This window comes from Mustela nivalis, assembly GCF_964662115.1.
Source record: "Mustela nivalis genome assembly, chromosome: 14".
NCBI classification, from domain to species: domain Eukaryota; kingdom Metazoa; phylum Chordata; class Mammalia; order Carnivora; family Mustelidae; genus Mustela; species Mustela nivalis.
The window spans coordinates 89,006,466-89,021,112 of NC_139033.1; the positions used below are offsets into that span (position 1 = coordinate 89,006,466).

Here is a 14,647-nt window from a genome sequence, read left to right on the forward strand (position 1 = left end):
CACTCGAGGGGGGCGGTGCTGAATCCTTGCTCGAGCTACTTTCTGCTTGTTGACAATGTTCATCAACTTGATGGCATCTGCACCCTTCACGTACACCACTGGCCTCTTGAGCGGGTCTTCTGAGCCCTGGTTTAGCTGAGGAAGAAGAGACAGGTCTAGTTAAAAGACGCTCTTGCTTTAAGAAGCAAGAGAGGGAGAAAGGTTGAAGGAAAAGAACAGTAAAAACCGTTTGAAAATCCTCAAAGACCTCAAGCGTTACAGCCTTGGAGCTTCTGAAGGACAAGGCGCAGAATGATGCTTTTAGGATGGACTGGGCAGGATGGAAGGGTCTTTGAAAATGCCCCCCAACCACCAACTTCCTGGCTCTTCACGCCTACTCAATACCCTCTCCTCCAAGTAGGAATGACGTCTAAACACGGGTCTCTAGTGTCAACAGACAAGTGCGGAGCCCTGAAGTGAGGGGGATGCCCCCGCGACAAGCCTAGCTAACTAAAAGAGCCTCTCTCAGGAAGATAGCCATGCCCCGTGGCCCATGGAGTTTACCTGATCGATAGCTTCTGGGTTTTCTGACACATCAAAGATGACCGCAGTGGCTCCTCGCTGCACTGCCCGCTTGGCCTGGCAGAGTTAAAAAGAACAGGTTGGCACACTTGGTCCTCTTACCTTTCCAAAGCTGGTCTTGGCAATCAGACTGGTATTTGAATGCAGAATCTGACAGTCAGCAACTTCCATGACTTGGGGCAACTTACTAACTTCCCAAAGCCTCAACTTTTCCATCTGTAAAAAATGGGACAATGCCACCTACATTGTACAGCTGATCTGAGAACCAGAGGAGTTAGAGCCGGTGAATGTTTGTAACTGGGTACTCGGTTAACCTTTGCCTCCCTGTCCGGCCAAACATGAAAAACACATCAATGACCTGCCCAGTCAGCATGAAGGTATTGGTTTCGGTATTTTCTGCTATGAACACAGAGCCACTGGCAACCAAAGTCAATGCCTTTGGTCCTTCTCTTGTGGTCCTTCTTCCTTCCCATGTCAGCCAGGACTGTAGTTAGAATAGCACACCGAGTATTTCCGAAGGAGTCTCAGAATGGTCAATTTTAATAACTGACATAAGCTGAAGACCGTTAGAGATGCTGTCAGAGGGAAAAAGCCATGAAAAAAAAAAATCGTAAATGGGGATTTAGAGCAGTTGGCTGCCAAACCTGGCTCCACTTCCAAAACCACTTGGGAAGTTTGTAAAGCAGATTTCCTGGCTCAAACCACAGAGACTGATTCAGCAGGGCTGGAGGAAGGCCCAGGAAACTGAGTTCTGGAAGTTTTCTGAGGGATTCAGATGATTCAACCACTTGGGGAACTATGGATCAGAGAGCGGAGATGAGAATGTTTTAGGAACAAATGTGAAAGGGTGGAATGCTTTTCTGAGGGAGAATTCTTTTCTATCCCAGTGAAACTTCTAATTTCATGTCCAGCGAAGCAGACAACGGGATGGCAGCTGGGGAAGAACAAGACATAAAACATCACCCTTGCTTTTAGGGGCCTGAATCTTATTAGAGAAGTAAGATACCTCTACGGTAGGGGGGAAACATCAACGACAAAAATAAAACCCCAAACCTCCTATAAGATGGGCAAATAATGGCTGGTGTTGAGAGATCAACTCTGTGAGCCAGAATGTTTAACAAAGAATAAAATTTGAATTGAAGGCATTCCTAACTGAGGGAATAATCACTATGGGGCTTCAGCAAAAGAAGGCAGCTCGGAGCCTAGAGAGACCTGAAAGTGGCTGGACCAATGGCTTCACGATCCCACTAGAGGGCAGTCTTATCCCACAGCTTTTACCGGACCATTCCCAGCGCCGTATACCAAAGAAGCAGGACTGAGAAATCCTGGGGGATGCTACAAAGTCTCCAGCAACTTCCTGAGCCCGAGGAACCCAGGGTGCTGTGCTGCCGAAGCTCTCCTTCTTCCCCTGGGACTCTTTTCTTGTTGAACTGAGACTCAATTTCAAGCCCCTTCTACCACTTGTCCGTCCCACCCCACTGCCTCACCGCGAAGCTGCAGTGGGGAGGGACAAGCTGCCAAGGGTGGGCAAGTCACCGAATTGGAGTTCCAGTCTCAGTTTCCCCACCTGAGAGGAGGAGGAAGCCTATGTTATCACCACTCGGGTCCCTTCCAGTTCCCAATCCTGGCCCCTCGGTGGAGAGGCAGGGTGCTGTCCGGAGCAATGAAGAAAGGGCCATGGTAGCCCTATTACCCCCCTCGAGAGGGAGAGGACACGACGGCCCAGGGAGGAAGGTTGAGGCCAGGTGGCGTGGCCTTGCTCCAAAAGGCCCTTAGGGGCATAGACTCTTTTGCTGGAGGCCAACAGTCTGTGGGCCCAGAGTTAACAGGAAGTAGGGGCTGTGTCTTCTCCTCAGGTGATACTGCAGTCTTCCCAAATCCTCCCTAGATCTAGAAGGGCCCTGAGGAATAGCACTGAAGATGAGGTAATCAACAGGATCTCTTGTTCCTTTATTTGGCTTTCATTCCACCATCACCCAGCACCTCAGGGAACTGCGCATTCAGACCAGACCCGATTAGGAGCACCTGGAGCCTCCCGCTTCGGGGCTGGCGCACCTGGAGAGCCTGATGGCCCCAGATGAAAGGCCGCAGGACCTGGGGTCACAGGGTCTTCAGCCATGTGGCTGTTCAGGGTTCCAGGCTTCCCGTCTCCACAGGAATGCGGAGGTCACCAGGATCTGGAGGTGAGGCATGACCCACTCGGGACAGGCACTTTTTAAAAGGCATTTTAAAATCTAGGACAGTTGAAGGGTTTCTCCTGGTTTCCATAGTAAAAACAGCAGGCCAAGAATAAGGTGCTTAAAACCCATTTACCGCTCCCATTTAATGGACTCAGACACAACCTGGCTAATACACAGGATCTAAGTACAAACAGTTTGTTTGAGAAAACGAGAATTAGCACAGCCGACTTACTTTAAAAAATCAATGGAAGCTGCTATTAAATAAGGTTGTATTTTCTGCCCCTACCAGGACGAGACAGGAGGGGAGTCAACCCAGGGTCTTGCTGAGAACTGGACTGTCAGAAGCCAGACTGGGATTTAAAATAGGCCATGAATAATCCAGATTTAGAAAATGACACATTTATTATACTATTCCCAAAGCAAATTAAAAAACACAGAACACTGCTTGGTCACACTTTCCCCCTCACCTCACATTTCCAGTTTAAAAATAGACAAGGCATAGTCCTGAACCAATCTCCACATCTGAGATCATTTCGTCGTTTTACCTAGTCAAGCTTGGGCCCAAATATTGTTTCTTTCTTTCGTTTTTATTAAGTAGGCTCCATGCGGGGCTTGAACACACAACTCTGAGATCAAGACCTAAGCTGAGATCAAGAGTCCAATGCTTAGCCCACTAAGCCACCCAGGAACCGCCCCCCCCGCCCCGGCCGAATACTGTTTCAAAACAAATCTAAACCATAGATTGGGAGATTACGCAGTTGGGAGATGAGTGGTCTTGTGATCGTCAGAAACCCTATCTTTATAAAGTCACAAAACTCTCAAGATAGGGCTGTTTCAAAGAAAGAATGGAAAAGATGCAGCCTGGTGGATGTGGCTCAATGAAGGTCACGGGTAAACTGGGCCAGGGCTGCAGAGGGCAGTTGCCCTTGAACTGTGCATAGACTGTCATGGAAAGAAGGGCATGAGATGGGTGTAAAGAGCAGGAAACGGGTGGGAAGTCTTGGGAAGGCCTCCTCAAAGCAGCCCAAGGCCCTCCCTGCCTTTACTGCCCTCTACACACCCCCAACCCCCAGCCCTCCCACACAACCTTCATTACCTTTGCTGCCTTAGTCCAGCAAGGGCAGGTGGGCAGGTCAACCAGCAGGAAGCCCAGCAGTAAAAATGTGGAACAAAAGGCTGTCATGGTCCTTTAATCACCTTTCCAGGTCTTCAAGACCCAAGGCTAGGCGATGTCCATAACCACTGACAGGTATCAAAAATGCAAACATCTGCACACTTCTGCTGTGCAAAGCACAAAATTTCAAGCCCCAGGAGACAGGGTCTTATGAGGTTGGCACTTACTATGATGCAAGTCTCCCTTGTTATTACTCTGTGGTCTGCCTGGGACCATACTCTTGGGTTGCTCCTCCCTGAATATGGACGTGGTTTTCCCTGAAGGAAAGCGCTTCTTTTTATCAGTGTGTCTGAGACCCAAATTTCCGGATAGGAATGAAGCGTTCTGAGGAGCCCCACTACCACCTAATGAGTGGGAGAACTCAATGCCTCCAGGTTGCTTTAGTTTCCATTAAATTCTGGAACTCCGATCAGGAACAGGTCTGGCACTCTCCCCAGTGTGTGCAGTGACACCCAGACTTGGTTACTCCCAGCAGCCCCCGGGCACAGACTCCATCTTTCCCCGTTGTTTGTCTGTCTGTCTGGCGCTAAAGGTGGTGGTCCTAGTGCCCAGTATTTGTTTCAGGAAATCTTTGACAGAACACCATCTTAATCAGAGACAACCCAAAAGATGACTAAAAATCTCCTCTGTCCCAAACTCCTGATCATACAATAACCAAGGAAGTTGGACTGTTAGTGCTGATATGAAGATCTAGGTCTTCAACCTCTTACAGGAAGTTCTGGCATATGGAGGCTCCAAGCAGACCCCCCCCCCCCCCATTTTGGTTTTCTGGCTCTGTTTTTTTTTCTTTTTTATACTTATCATAAGCTTCCAACAAGTCATTAAAAAGTCCTTGTAGACACCTTTAAGGCTGTGAAATATCCACTCGCATACTCTACTCACTCATGTATTTTTGTTTAGACTTAATTCTAGTTTTTTATTATAATAATTAATGCTACATTGAACAAATTGTGGCTTACATTTCCAATTTCCTTAGAAGGGAGGCCCAGGGCCAAAGGATAGGAAGATTATTCTAAGAGTCCTAATACAATCCCCTCCTTATAAACCCACTCCACTTTTAATTTCTCTGTAATGACAAAATAGGATGGCGCAGATATTACAAGGCAAATTTGAAAACACAACTTCTGGGTAAAGTGGCCTGTGGTGAGCTGGCTAGAAGGAAGTCAGTTTGAGAGTAACTCTTTGCATATATTCAATGCAGAAAGATACTCCAGTGTGAACTACCATGTGCTGATCATACCTACTGGTTCTTTAAGGTCAAGTTCATGTGCCTCGCCTCCCATCAGTCTGACAAGTTCTTCTCTACAGCCTAAGGCAGTTCTTAGCCCTCTCTGGGCCTTAATCTTTCCAAGAATTCTCTTCTGTTGCTTACCACTTTCTTTTTTTTTTTTTTTTTTTAAGATTTTATTTATTTATTTGACAGAGAGAGATTACAAGTAGGCAGAGAGGCAGGCAGAGAGAGAGGAGGAAGCAGGCTCCCTGCTGAGCAGAGAGCCCGATGCGGGACTCGATCCAAGGACCCTGAGACCATGACCTGAGCCGAAAGCAGCGGCTTAACCCACTGAGCCACCCAGGCATCCCGCTTACCACTTTCTAATGATGCATTTTCCCCTCAAGTATAACCATCTTTCGTGTTTTTGCTATTTATAAAAGTAACGTGCTTAATGTGAATACTTTAGAAACTGAAAGCAAAAAACAACTCACCTCTTACCCCCTGTGTCCCAGACTTTATAACATCAACAGTGTGGTTTATATCTCTCCATGTTGTTTTTTAAAAACCCATATATTAGCAGGAATAAAATGCACTTATATACTCATATATCAAAATACACTTACAAAAAAACACAAATAAATTGTGTGTGTACACTATTCTATACCTCCACCACCTTAATGCAACCATTTACTGAACAGTACTATATGCATTTATATTTAAAAAAAAAGTCATTCTTCTTATCAGCTACACATATTATTCCATTATATTGTTGTACCTGAGCTTAAGACTGTCCCCCTGACAGGCATTTAGCAGATTTCTACATTTTCTCTTTCATAAACAGTGCCATATTTCTATTCTCATACTCACATCCTGGCAGCATCTATTGTGAAACAGCTACAAGTGGGTCCTGCCTAGTCAGAGGGCAGAGAAATCTTATATGTAAATGGCTGGCGCAGTGCTGGGCTAACCCGCCTTCAGAGTCTAAAGGAACCAGGAGGTACATCTTACTGACCAGTCTGTGTGCCCCATAGAGCCTAACAAAGCAGATTGCCCTGGGCATGGTCCATGCTCAACAAAATGAACACAGTAGGTGGGAACAGAGTTTAATTTCTATTCGCAGTGCCATTTATTTATTTATTTATTTATTTAACCAGTTCCGGTGTGTGCTAGGCCCTGGGGATACCTACAGCAGGAAGCAGCAGCTCGCAGAGCATACATTCTGCAAGCAATGCAGGCATGGCCCTCTCTGAAGAGGGCAAGGGAGTCACAATGAATGGTTATTCCAAGGGGAAATGGGTAAGAAATGATGAATATGGGCTCAGTTATTTTGTCTCTACTGCAGTTTTTCCCCAAGTACGTGTCACAGGATGAGACGGTCTTGGTTTGTGTCCTTTGAGAAATGCTGCACATTCTAGAGTCACCCTTGACATCTACAGAGCACACTGGTAGAATGCTAGAGGCTCTTATCTACCTGGGATCCCCCATTTTGGGAGATACAGAAACTTTCTGCAGCAACTCCTATCAATACCCTCCCTTCTCTGGAAGACATTTTGGAACCCAATGCTCCATGGTGTGTGGTATGCCAACCCCTCGTTCATGGCCCTGCTCTAAGGTATAGGGAGAAGGCTGAGGGATATGAGAGAGATCTACATTTTGAGCTGGAAACCAAGTAGAGACTGCACACACTGCAACCTAAATGAGGCGCTTTTTGGTATGAAAACATTCCATTATGTAGTTCAACTTGACAGCTATTCAAGAAGTCTAGCTGTGCCAGACATCCCAAGAAAGATACAATCTGGGACCTTCTAGAAGTGCCCATCATGACACACTTGCTGCAGTCCTGGTCAAAGAGATCTTGCTTTGAAAGGAGCAGGATGAGGGTGTGGAGATCTCTTTTTGCCCAAGAAGAGTGTTCACTTGTAGCTCTCCTCTGATACACTTATAGAGCAGTGAGACCCAAAGTGGCAGAAACCATTATTGCTGAGAATCCAAAATGGGACCAGCCCTTGGTTCCTATGACTTGGTATCAGCATTCTGCTTCAACTTGGGTCCCCAAGTTCCTTCTGTGGCCATGCCCAAAGTAGAGCCTACTGTCCTGGGCATCTGTGGGTCCTTTCTTGCTCAGGCTGATATGGATGCATGGGGTCTTGCCATGGGCCTACCCTTCATCCAGTCTTTACCCTCCTAAAACCAAGGCTCACAGGGGCGGAGCTAAACTTTTGCCTTCAGCCCTACACTCAACTGATTTGCTGATTTACTCATCAAGATTTGCTGATTCCATCTTCCAAATCCAGCCACTGTTTTTTCTTCCCCACTGCTGCCCCCTCTGTCCAGGACACCCAACGTGAGTAACAGTAACATTTTCCCTTGGGCATTTCCTAGCCCATCCCAGTTGCCCCCCAGTGGGGTCTCTACTCTGCAACAGAGGGACCTTTCTGAATCATAGCTCTGACCTGCACTACTGTCCTCGAATAACTGTGCTACTCCTGGCATAAACTGTGATCTCCCCACTGCTTATGGCAAACTCCACACTCCAACCGTCCAACCTCAGTCTAACGGGGCTGACCTTCTACTAGTTCCCTGACGGCCTGCAGCCTTGCTGCTGAGGCACACACTACCTCCCCGACACCTGTTAGCCTTTACCTCTTCTAACTCTGGTTGACTGATCCCCTACCCCCCCAACCGCCGGGGCCTAACTCTGCCCCTCTTATGACATCACAGTGTCATTGTTTACTCAAGGTGCCTCCTCACTAGAGGGCGGCCCCGGTGTCAGACTTCTTTCCTGCCCAGTTCCCAGAATCCAGCCAAGGGCTTGGCACAGGGTAAATGGCCAAGAAATGTTTGTTCATTAACCCAAAAAGATCAGCTTTTGCCCTCGGGGTTAGCATCAAACACTTGGGCCCCTGTTACTCTAAGCATAGACTATAGCTTGTTCCTGGCCACCAGATCTCCTGTTCCCTTTGACTCTTACATTGGGAAAGGTCTGTTCTCCACCAGATCTTCTTGGAACTCAATTCTGCTGATCTGAGGCTTTCGGGATTTGGGTTATTAACCGCAGGCCCATCTGCAGGGGCGGCTTTGCTGATGGGCCCTCCTCTCGGTGGTTAGTTCTACTGCCGCCATGCTGTCTCTGGGCAACCCCAACCCCAGGCACTCCTAGTGGCTCTGCCCCACTGGGGATCTTCATGAGGCCCCAGGCCTCCGTGTGAGCACATCTCTGATACCAAAGCTCTTAGAAAACAAGACCATGCACCTGCAGTGCTCCTTCCTTCCACTCTGGAGGAATGTGAGCTCCTTTTAGAACTCTGACCAAAGGCAAACTCTCACCAAATGACTACCCTTGGGCAAATCCACGAGATGCCGATTTTTACAGTTTCCTCCCATTATACTCAGGGACCTCAGTCTCAGAGACTGGTGGGATCCATGGAACACCTTGAAAACTGTGGAGAAAGTGGGCCGGCAACCCACAGGGACCTGTCCCTGGAAAGCGAGCAGACACCAGTGGGCCTTCCCCAGCTGGTATGAAGACCGGAAGCTTGGCCTTCCTGGGGAACTGGTGGCAGAGTCCGAATTCCCAAACTCAGTTGGTAGCCTTAGCCTTGGTTGGGGCAATGAGACCAAAACAAAGGCTTGAGAGGCACATCTGCCTCAAGCTTGAGCCTGGGGAATATCATTGCCAGGAATAAAGGGGGCCAGGTACAAGCCCCGAGTCTGTCACCACTGCCGCAGGGCCTACTCTGTGGTCGGGGAGGGACAAGGGCTGTGAGTGTGGATGGAGACCAACCAGCCAGACCCAGAGACCCCCCACCCAGCCAGACATGCACCAGTCTCTCCTGGCCAGGCCTGGGGTAGTCCAAACAGACACCACCCACTGGGTCCCTTTAGGCCCCGCCCGCTGGAGGCTGGAGAGTGGCTTTTAAACCCTCCCTCCTCACTTTTTCCTTTCCTCCTCCCCCTGTTCTTCACTGAGTAGTGACCACCCAGGCACCGGGCTCTTGATCACTCTGGTCAGCTGTTGTTCCCTGAAGCATGAGTCACTGCTCCGACAGGGAAGACTCTTGCCAGGCAAGGGGGCTGGCAAGGCCGATCTCACCAGCGCCCTGTTTTCCTACAGAAACCTTTCATTCCATAGGAAATGAGGTCACACACCAGAGCACATGGGTAACCGGTGAGAAAATGCTGGTGCCAAGAAGGGGGCGGGTGTCAGAAGTGTCGAAAGAAACGACCCCAACACCCGCAAAACCACCAGACCAATAGCCCGCTGCTCTGGGAAAGGGCAGAGAGGAAGGGGTGCACCTAGCTTAAAAAATGCTTTCTTTAGGGCATACGCAACGTAAATGATTGTACCAAACCAAACTTGTGGAGCATTTAGCTAATTTACTTTCATGATTCGGAGCTCCTGATCCGCTGCCTGAAGGAGATCCGCACACAAAACCGCCCAACGCGCGGGGGCGGGGGCGCCTGGGCAGCCACGCAGGCTCACTCTCGGGTAGTGGGAGAGGAGGGGGGTGGGGGTGCGGGTGGGTGGCGTAGCTCGGCCCGCTCCGCCCGCTCCACCCGGCTCCTCGCTCCAGGGCTTGGCTGCAGCCCGGCCTGACCTTCCAGGTTTCGCTGGCAGGAGATCAAAGTGCCGAAACCACAAACACAGCTCAGAACTCCGAGGCCCCCGCGGCCTCCCCCCAGGGTCCCTCCTCCCCTTCCACCCTCGAGCTTCAACCACCCCCCTCCAGCCCTGCTTGTCCACGCCCTCCCTCAGGGTCCCTCCCTCTCCGCTTCCCCACGCCCCACTCCAGTCCCTCTCCCCACCCAGTGGGGGCCGGCCTTAGGGGGGCGGGCTCCCATCCGGCCTTCGCTGACCCTACCCGGCCCGGCCGCGCCCCTCCCCACCGGGAGAAGGTATTTCTTGCCATAATTAAAGTCATTAAGCCTCCAAAGCCTCCCGTCTGCTGCAGGTTCTGAGCTCCAGAAGGAAGATGATGCATTTTAAGTCCTAGTTAAGAGTATGCTGATCTATTTAGGAGGCATGTAGCAGCGAGAACTCAGCGGTTAAGTTAGTGGTTAAGGCCGCCTAAGTTTAAATAGTGTTATTTATTCTCAAAATATGTAGCAGCCCCACTTAATTTCTCCTAATTAAAGGAACCGACAGAAGAGGCTGGAGTCCGTGGCCGTGTCACGGCGCCATTGCACAGGTTGGTACCCTTTTCACAATCAGAAAATGCTGGGTTCAAACGGAAATGCATTTCCCCAGATCTTAATCTTAAATATAGACATTTAGGCCAGTTCCAAGAAACACAATGATCTTATTTGTTTTAACACCTGACAAGGAGCACCAAAAACCCAGGAAGCCTGTCCACACCCTCCTTCCCCTGGCCACACTGGGTGAAGGGATGTTATGGAAAAATGTCCACCGTTGGGTCATTTCATGAGATGTCTCTGGTTGGCACAGAAACTTTTGGAAGAACTTGTAAGCTGCTATCTTGGGTTGAGTTTCCAGAAGTCCCACTTCAGGGCCAAAGTCAGCAACCAGAAATTTTAAAAGGGACCTCCCCCTTCTCTGCACAGGACAGGTTAATACTTGTTTTATAATCAAAACAAATGTTAATTGGGTGGCGTTCTTACAACAGTGCCTACCAAGTGTGAAGACCCTACAGTCTCCCTTCCGCCATGAGGTGGAGGACAGGCTCTCAGGATGAGGGCTGAGCTCCTGGCCACTGTAGCTGTCCAGCCACTGAGACTGGGTTCCCACCCGTGGCCCACTGAGGAGGCATCAGGGGAGACTGAAAAAATACCCATATGCCTCAGCCCCGCCCCTAGAGATGATGACTTCATCTCTGTGGAATGGAACTCTGGCAGCAATATTTTTCTAAAAGTTTCCCAGTTAGTCTTAAAATCCAGGTAGGGCTGAGAACCACGGAGCCCAAGCTGCAGGAAGCCTCTGGGATGACCATCAAACGCACATTCTGGGGCCCCTCTCCTGGTTTGGGTGGACTGGTGAAGGTCCAGAAGCTTTCTCAACGGCTCAGGGGCAATGCTTACGATGGGGCAAAGGAAAAGTGTCTGAGAATTCCTGTGTTAGGTGGTAAAATGAAAAACTGCGATTATTCTGATTATATGGTTTTCTTATTTATATTAGGAGGAAGAGAATCTGGATGAAAGTTTCTTGCATGTCTGAGGCAGGCTTGCTCCTAACATTTGTGGGACTTGGGACAAGAGCCCATGAACCATGATATAAATTATATGCTACCCTTCTATCTTTATGTATGCCTCCATAAAGACCTGAAGGGTCACGTTCAACTGCGATTTCTCTAACTCCTGAGAGTTCCTCATCTGAATGTGTCATTGTGGAGAACGCTGACTCTTGACCCACCCTGCCTTTTGAGGGGGCTTGTACACATTATGAGTAAACGCCCCAGCCTTATGGCCAAGGTCCATCTCCCCTCCTTGGGAAGAGGGGTGTGCTCCCAGGGCAGTCTGCCCCCAGGAGTATGGTCTTGGAGAAGAGGTCTGGAAGCCAGCATTGGCTCATGCAGGGGGAATTCAGGATCCCGAGAATGGCTCAAAAGGGGGCTTCCCCTTGGACTCCTCACCCAGGGCCCAGCAGCTTCAGAAGCATGGCCTTTCTTGCCTGGTCTCAGGACAGCACAGGCCCAAAGCATCATACTCCAATGTGGCAAAGGAAGCAAAGTTCCTATTATGTACCAGGCAAGGGCCAGTAGGTGCTTTCAAGTGGCCCACTGAGTCTGCCCAGCAACTGCACAACCAAGGGACTATTTGCTCCCATTTTATAGCTGGAGGCTCAGAGGTTACCTCCCAAAGTCACAAAGTCAAGAGCTGACATGTGACCTCATCCTCTCTTGGTAATCCCAGGCTACAGAAATACTCTGGTTATGCTAGGGGTTTCCTTCATCAGGTGTGAGAGAGATGTGGTATGCCCGTATCAGCAGGAATGCTGAAACTCCCAGGACTGCATTACCAGCTTATGTGTTGCACTTCCCAGTCCCACAAGGAATTCCAGATAGCTCTTATCCCAACCCACGTGGACTTCCTCATTTTTGAAACTCCCTTTACAAAATGTCATGGGGCTCCTACAGTCAACAGAAAGAGGGGTGGCAGGGTGCACAACCCTACCCTTGTACGGGGTTTCTTGTTTGAAAGCTCACATTTGTTTTTGTCAGAGGCTCAAGTTCATTCAAGGGAGTTCTGTCTACTGCCATTCTAGCCAATGCCAAGTTCACCAACAATACAACTTTCCCTGCGTACACTTCCTAAGGATCTACCAAGGTGGTTTCAAATGCCCCCCCCCCCACGGTGGGCCCTGTTGTATCATGTCCTTGAATCAGTGACTTTGTATTAGCATTTCAGAATGATACAGTTTCATTATCTCTTAACTTCACAGCAGAATCATTTACAATAGCAAGAGAACCAAATTTCTCCCTTTCTCTAGAGAAGGGCAGAGTCCCAAGCAGCCCCCCCCACTATTCTTCTTCTTCTTTTTTTAAAGATTTTATTTATTCATTTGACAGACAGAGATCACAAGTATGCAGAGAGGCAGGCAGAGAGAGAGGAGGAAGCAGGCTCCCTGCCCAGGGAGGGCTCGATCCCAGGACCCTGGGATCATGACCTGAGCTGAAAGCAGAGGCCTTAACCCACTGAGCCACCCAGGTGCCCCCCACACACTATTCTTATCTGGGTGCAGTCTGATGACACCCCCAGCCAAGGGGGCCTTGAGGAAGAACACAGCCTGAAGGGGACCTGCCAACCAGTTCTTTTTAGCACTGCTCGGGGGCAGGGGAGGCACTGTCACTTCATGCAACCTGGGCTGAAATCCTGGCTCACCTTACCAGCTGTGACTGTGAGCAGACTTAACAGCCTTTCCATGCTTCCATCTGTTCAATGGGGACAATGCTAGTAGGCTATATTCTTCTTCTTCTTTCTTTTTAACATGGTAATCTTTTTTTTTTTTTTTAAGATTTTATTTATTTATTTGACAGACAGAGATCACAAGCAGGCAGAGAGGCAGGCAGAGAGAGAGAGGGGGAAGCAGGCTCCCCGCTGAGCAGAGAGCCCGATTCAGGGCTCGATCCCAGGACCCTGGGATCATGACCAGAGCCAAAGGCAGAGGCTTTAACCCACTGAGCCACCCAGGCGCCCTAAGTAGGACATATTCTTACAGTTGTTGCAAGATGTTGAGAGTCTAGATGAGAACATGCCTGGCACGTGGTAGTTGCTCAGGCCCCATCTCCCTCCTTGGACAGGACACATCTGCTGTGTGTGTCTCCTTTGGGCACCTGGCCCTTCCCTTGACTGCTTACAAACAGGATTCTTCTGTTTCCTGGGTGCCCTGCCCGAGCTTCCCGCAGGCCCAGTTCCCACACAGAGCAGCAGGCACGCAAGAGTCACGGTGACCCTGCCTTCTGAAGGGTTCTGGAAGCTGATGTGACTCTGCTACATATCACACACACACACACGAACATCAGAGTTCAGGGCCAGAAATGATGCCACGGCACAAAACAGCAGAAGGCAGTCAGCGGCTGTCAGCCTGGCCTGGGACGTCCTGGGGAGCTTTTAAAAATTACAGGGGCAGACCCCTGCCTAGAGAGCGAGGGGCACTGGGCTGGAGGTGGACCTGGCCACTAGAGGTTTGAAAGCTCTCTGCGTTGATCACAGAGACCAAGACCCTAGAGGTCAGAGGAGAGAGGGGAGCAGGGAGAGGGAGTGGGCTTCTTTTTTTTTTTTTTTTTAAAGATTTTATTTATTTATCTGACAGAGAGAAATCACAAGTAGACGGAGAGGCAGGCAGAGAGAGAGAGGGAAGCAGGCTCCTTGCCGAGCAGAGAGCCCGATGCGGGACTCGATCCCAGGACCCTGAGATCATGACCTGAGCCGAAGGCAGTGGCTTAACCCACTGAGCCACCCAGGCGCCCGGGAGTGGGCTTCTTAACTCCAACTCATGATTTCCTGTTCCTCCCCTCCCAGAACTGCCAGATTCCTTTCTCGGTTATACTATTTGGTTTCTAGAAACCCACTTTGGCTATTTTAACTCAGATTTAAGCAAAGTCCTCACTAAGAAGAATGCACTTCAAGGCAACACGCAGTTGAGCTTCCTGTGATTTCTGGCTATGAGAATGACACTGCTCTCCCTCAGAGCAGAAGCCTGGGTCCTTCACAGTCAAAGGTCTCAGGGGCTGTGACTATGGCAAGCATCCTTGATTGCTGGCCCCTACACTGGTACCTGGAACCCAGAGGCAGCAAATGCTGTGGGACACAGATGTTGGGGAGGGGGCTGTGGGGGGCAAGCTTTTGGGGTTCACCATAGAGGTCATCCTCCTAGCTCCCTGGGTCCAGGGCTTTGGGGACTACTCTACATGGGTCCTGGGGCCTCAGACAGGGGCCTCTACCCACCGGCAGGACAAGGCAACAAAACACAAGTTCCAGAAATGTCTTCTGCGATAATAGGATGATAGAAGTTCTGAAAGACGTGATTCCCAAGGATGCCATTTTCAACTTAAAGTCCCATTT

General features: G+C 49.6%; 1 protein-coding gene across 3 annotated transcripts in view; it reads right to left on the bottom strand.

Annotated features, from left to right (window-relative positions):
* ZNRF3 (zinc and ring finger 3) overlaps positions 1–14,647 on the bottom strand; it is a 160,040-nt gene that overhangs the window by 12,151 nt on the left and 133,242 nt on the right. For 2 of the 3 annotated variants that reach the window (XM_082698021.1, XM_082698019.1), the window contains exons 3-4: positions 544–618; positions 4–135 (exon numbers count right to left, since the gene is read on the bottom strand). In XM_082698021.1, coding sequence (XP_082554147.1) covers positions 4–135; positions 544–618 — 207 coding nt within the window. Of the gene's footprint in view, positions 1–3; positions 136–543; positions 619–3,837; positions 4,001–14,647 lie in introns of those variants that run through there. The other variant, XM_082698020.1, reaches the window with a different exon arrangement.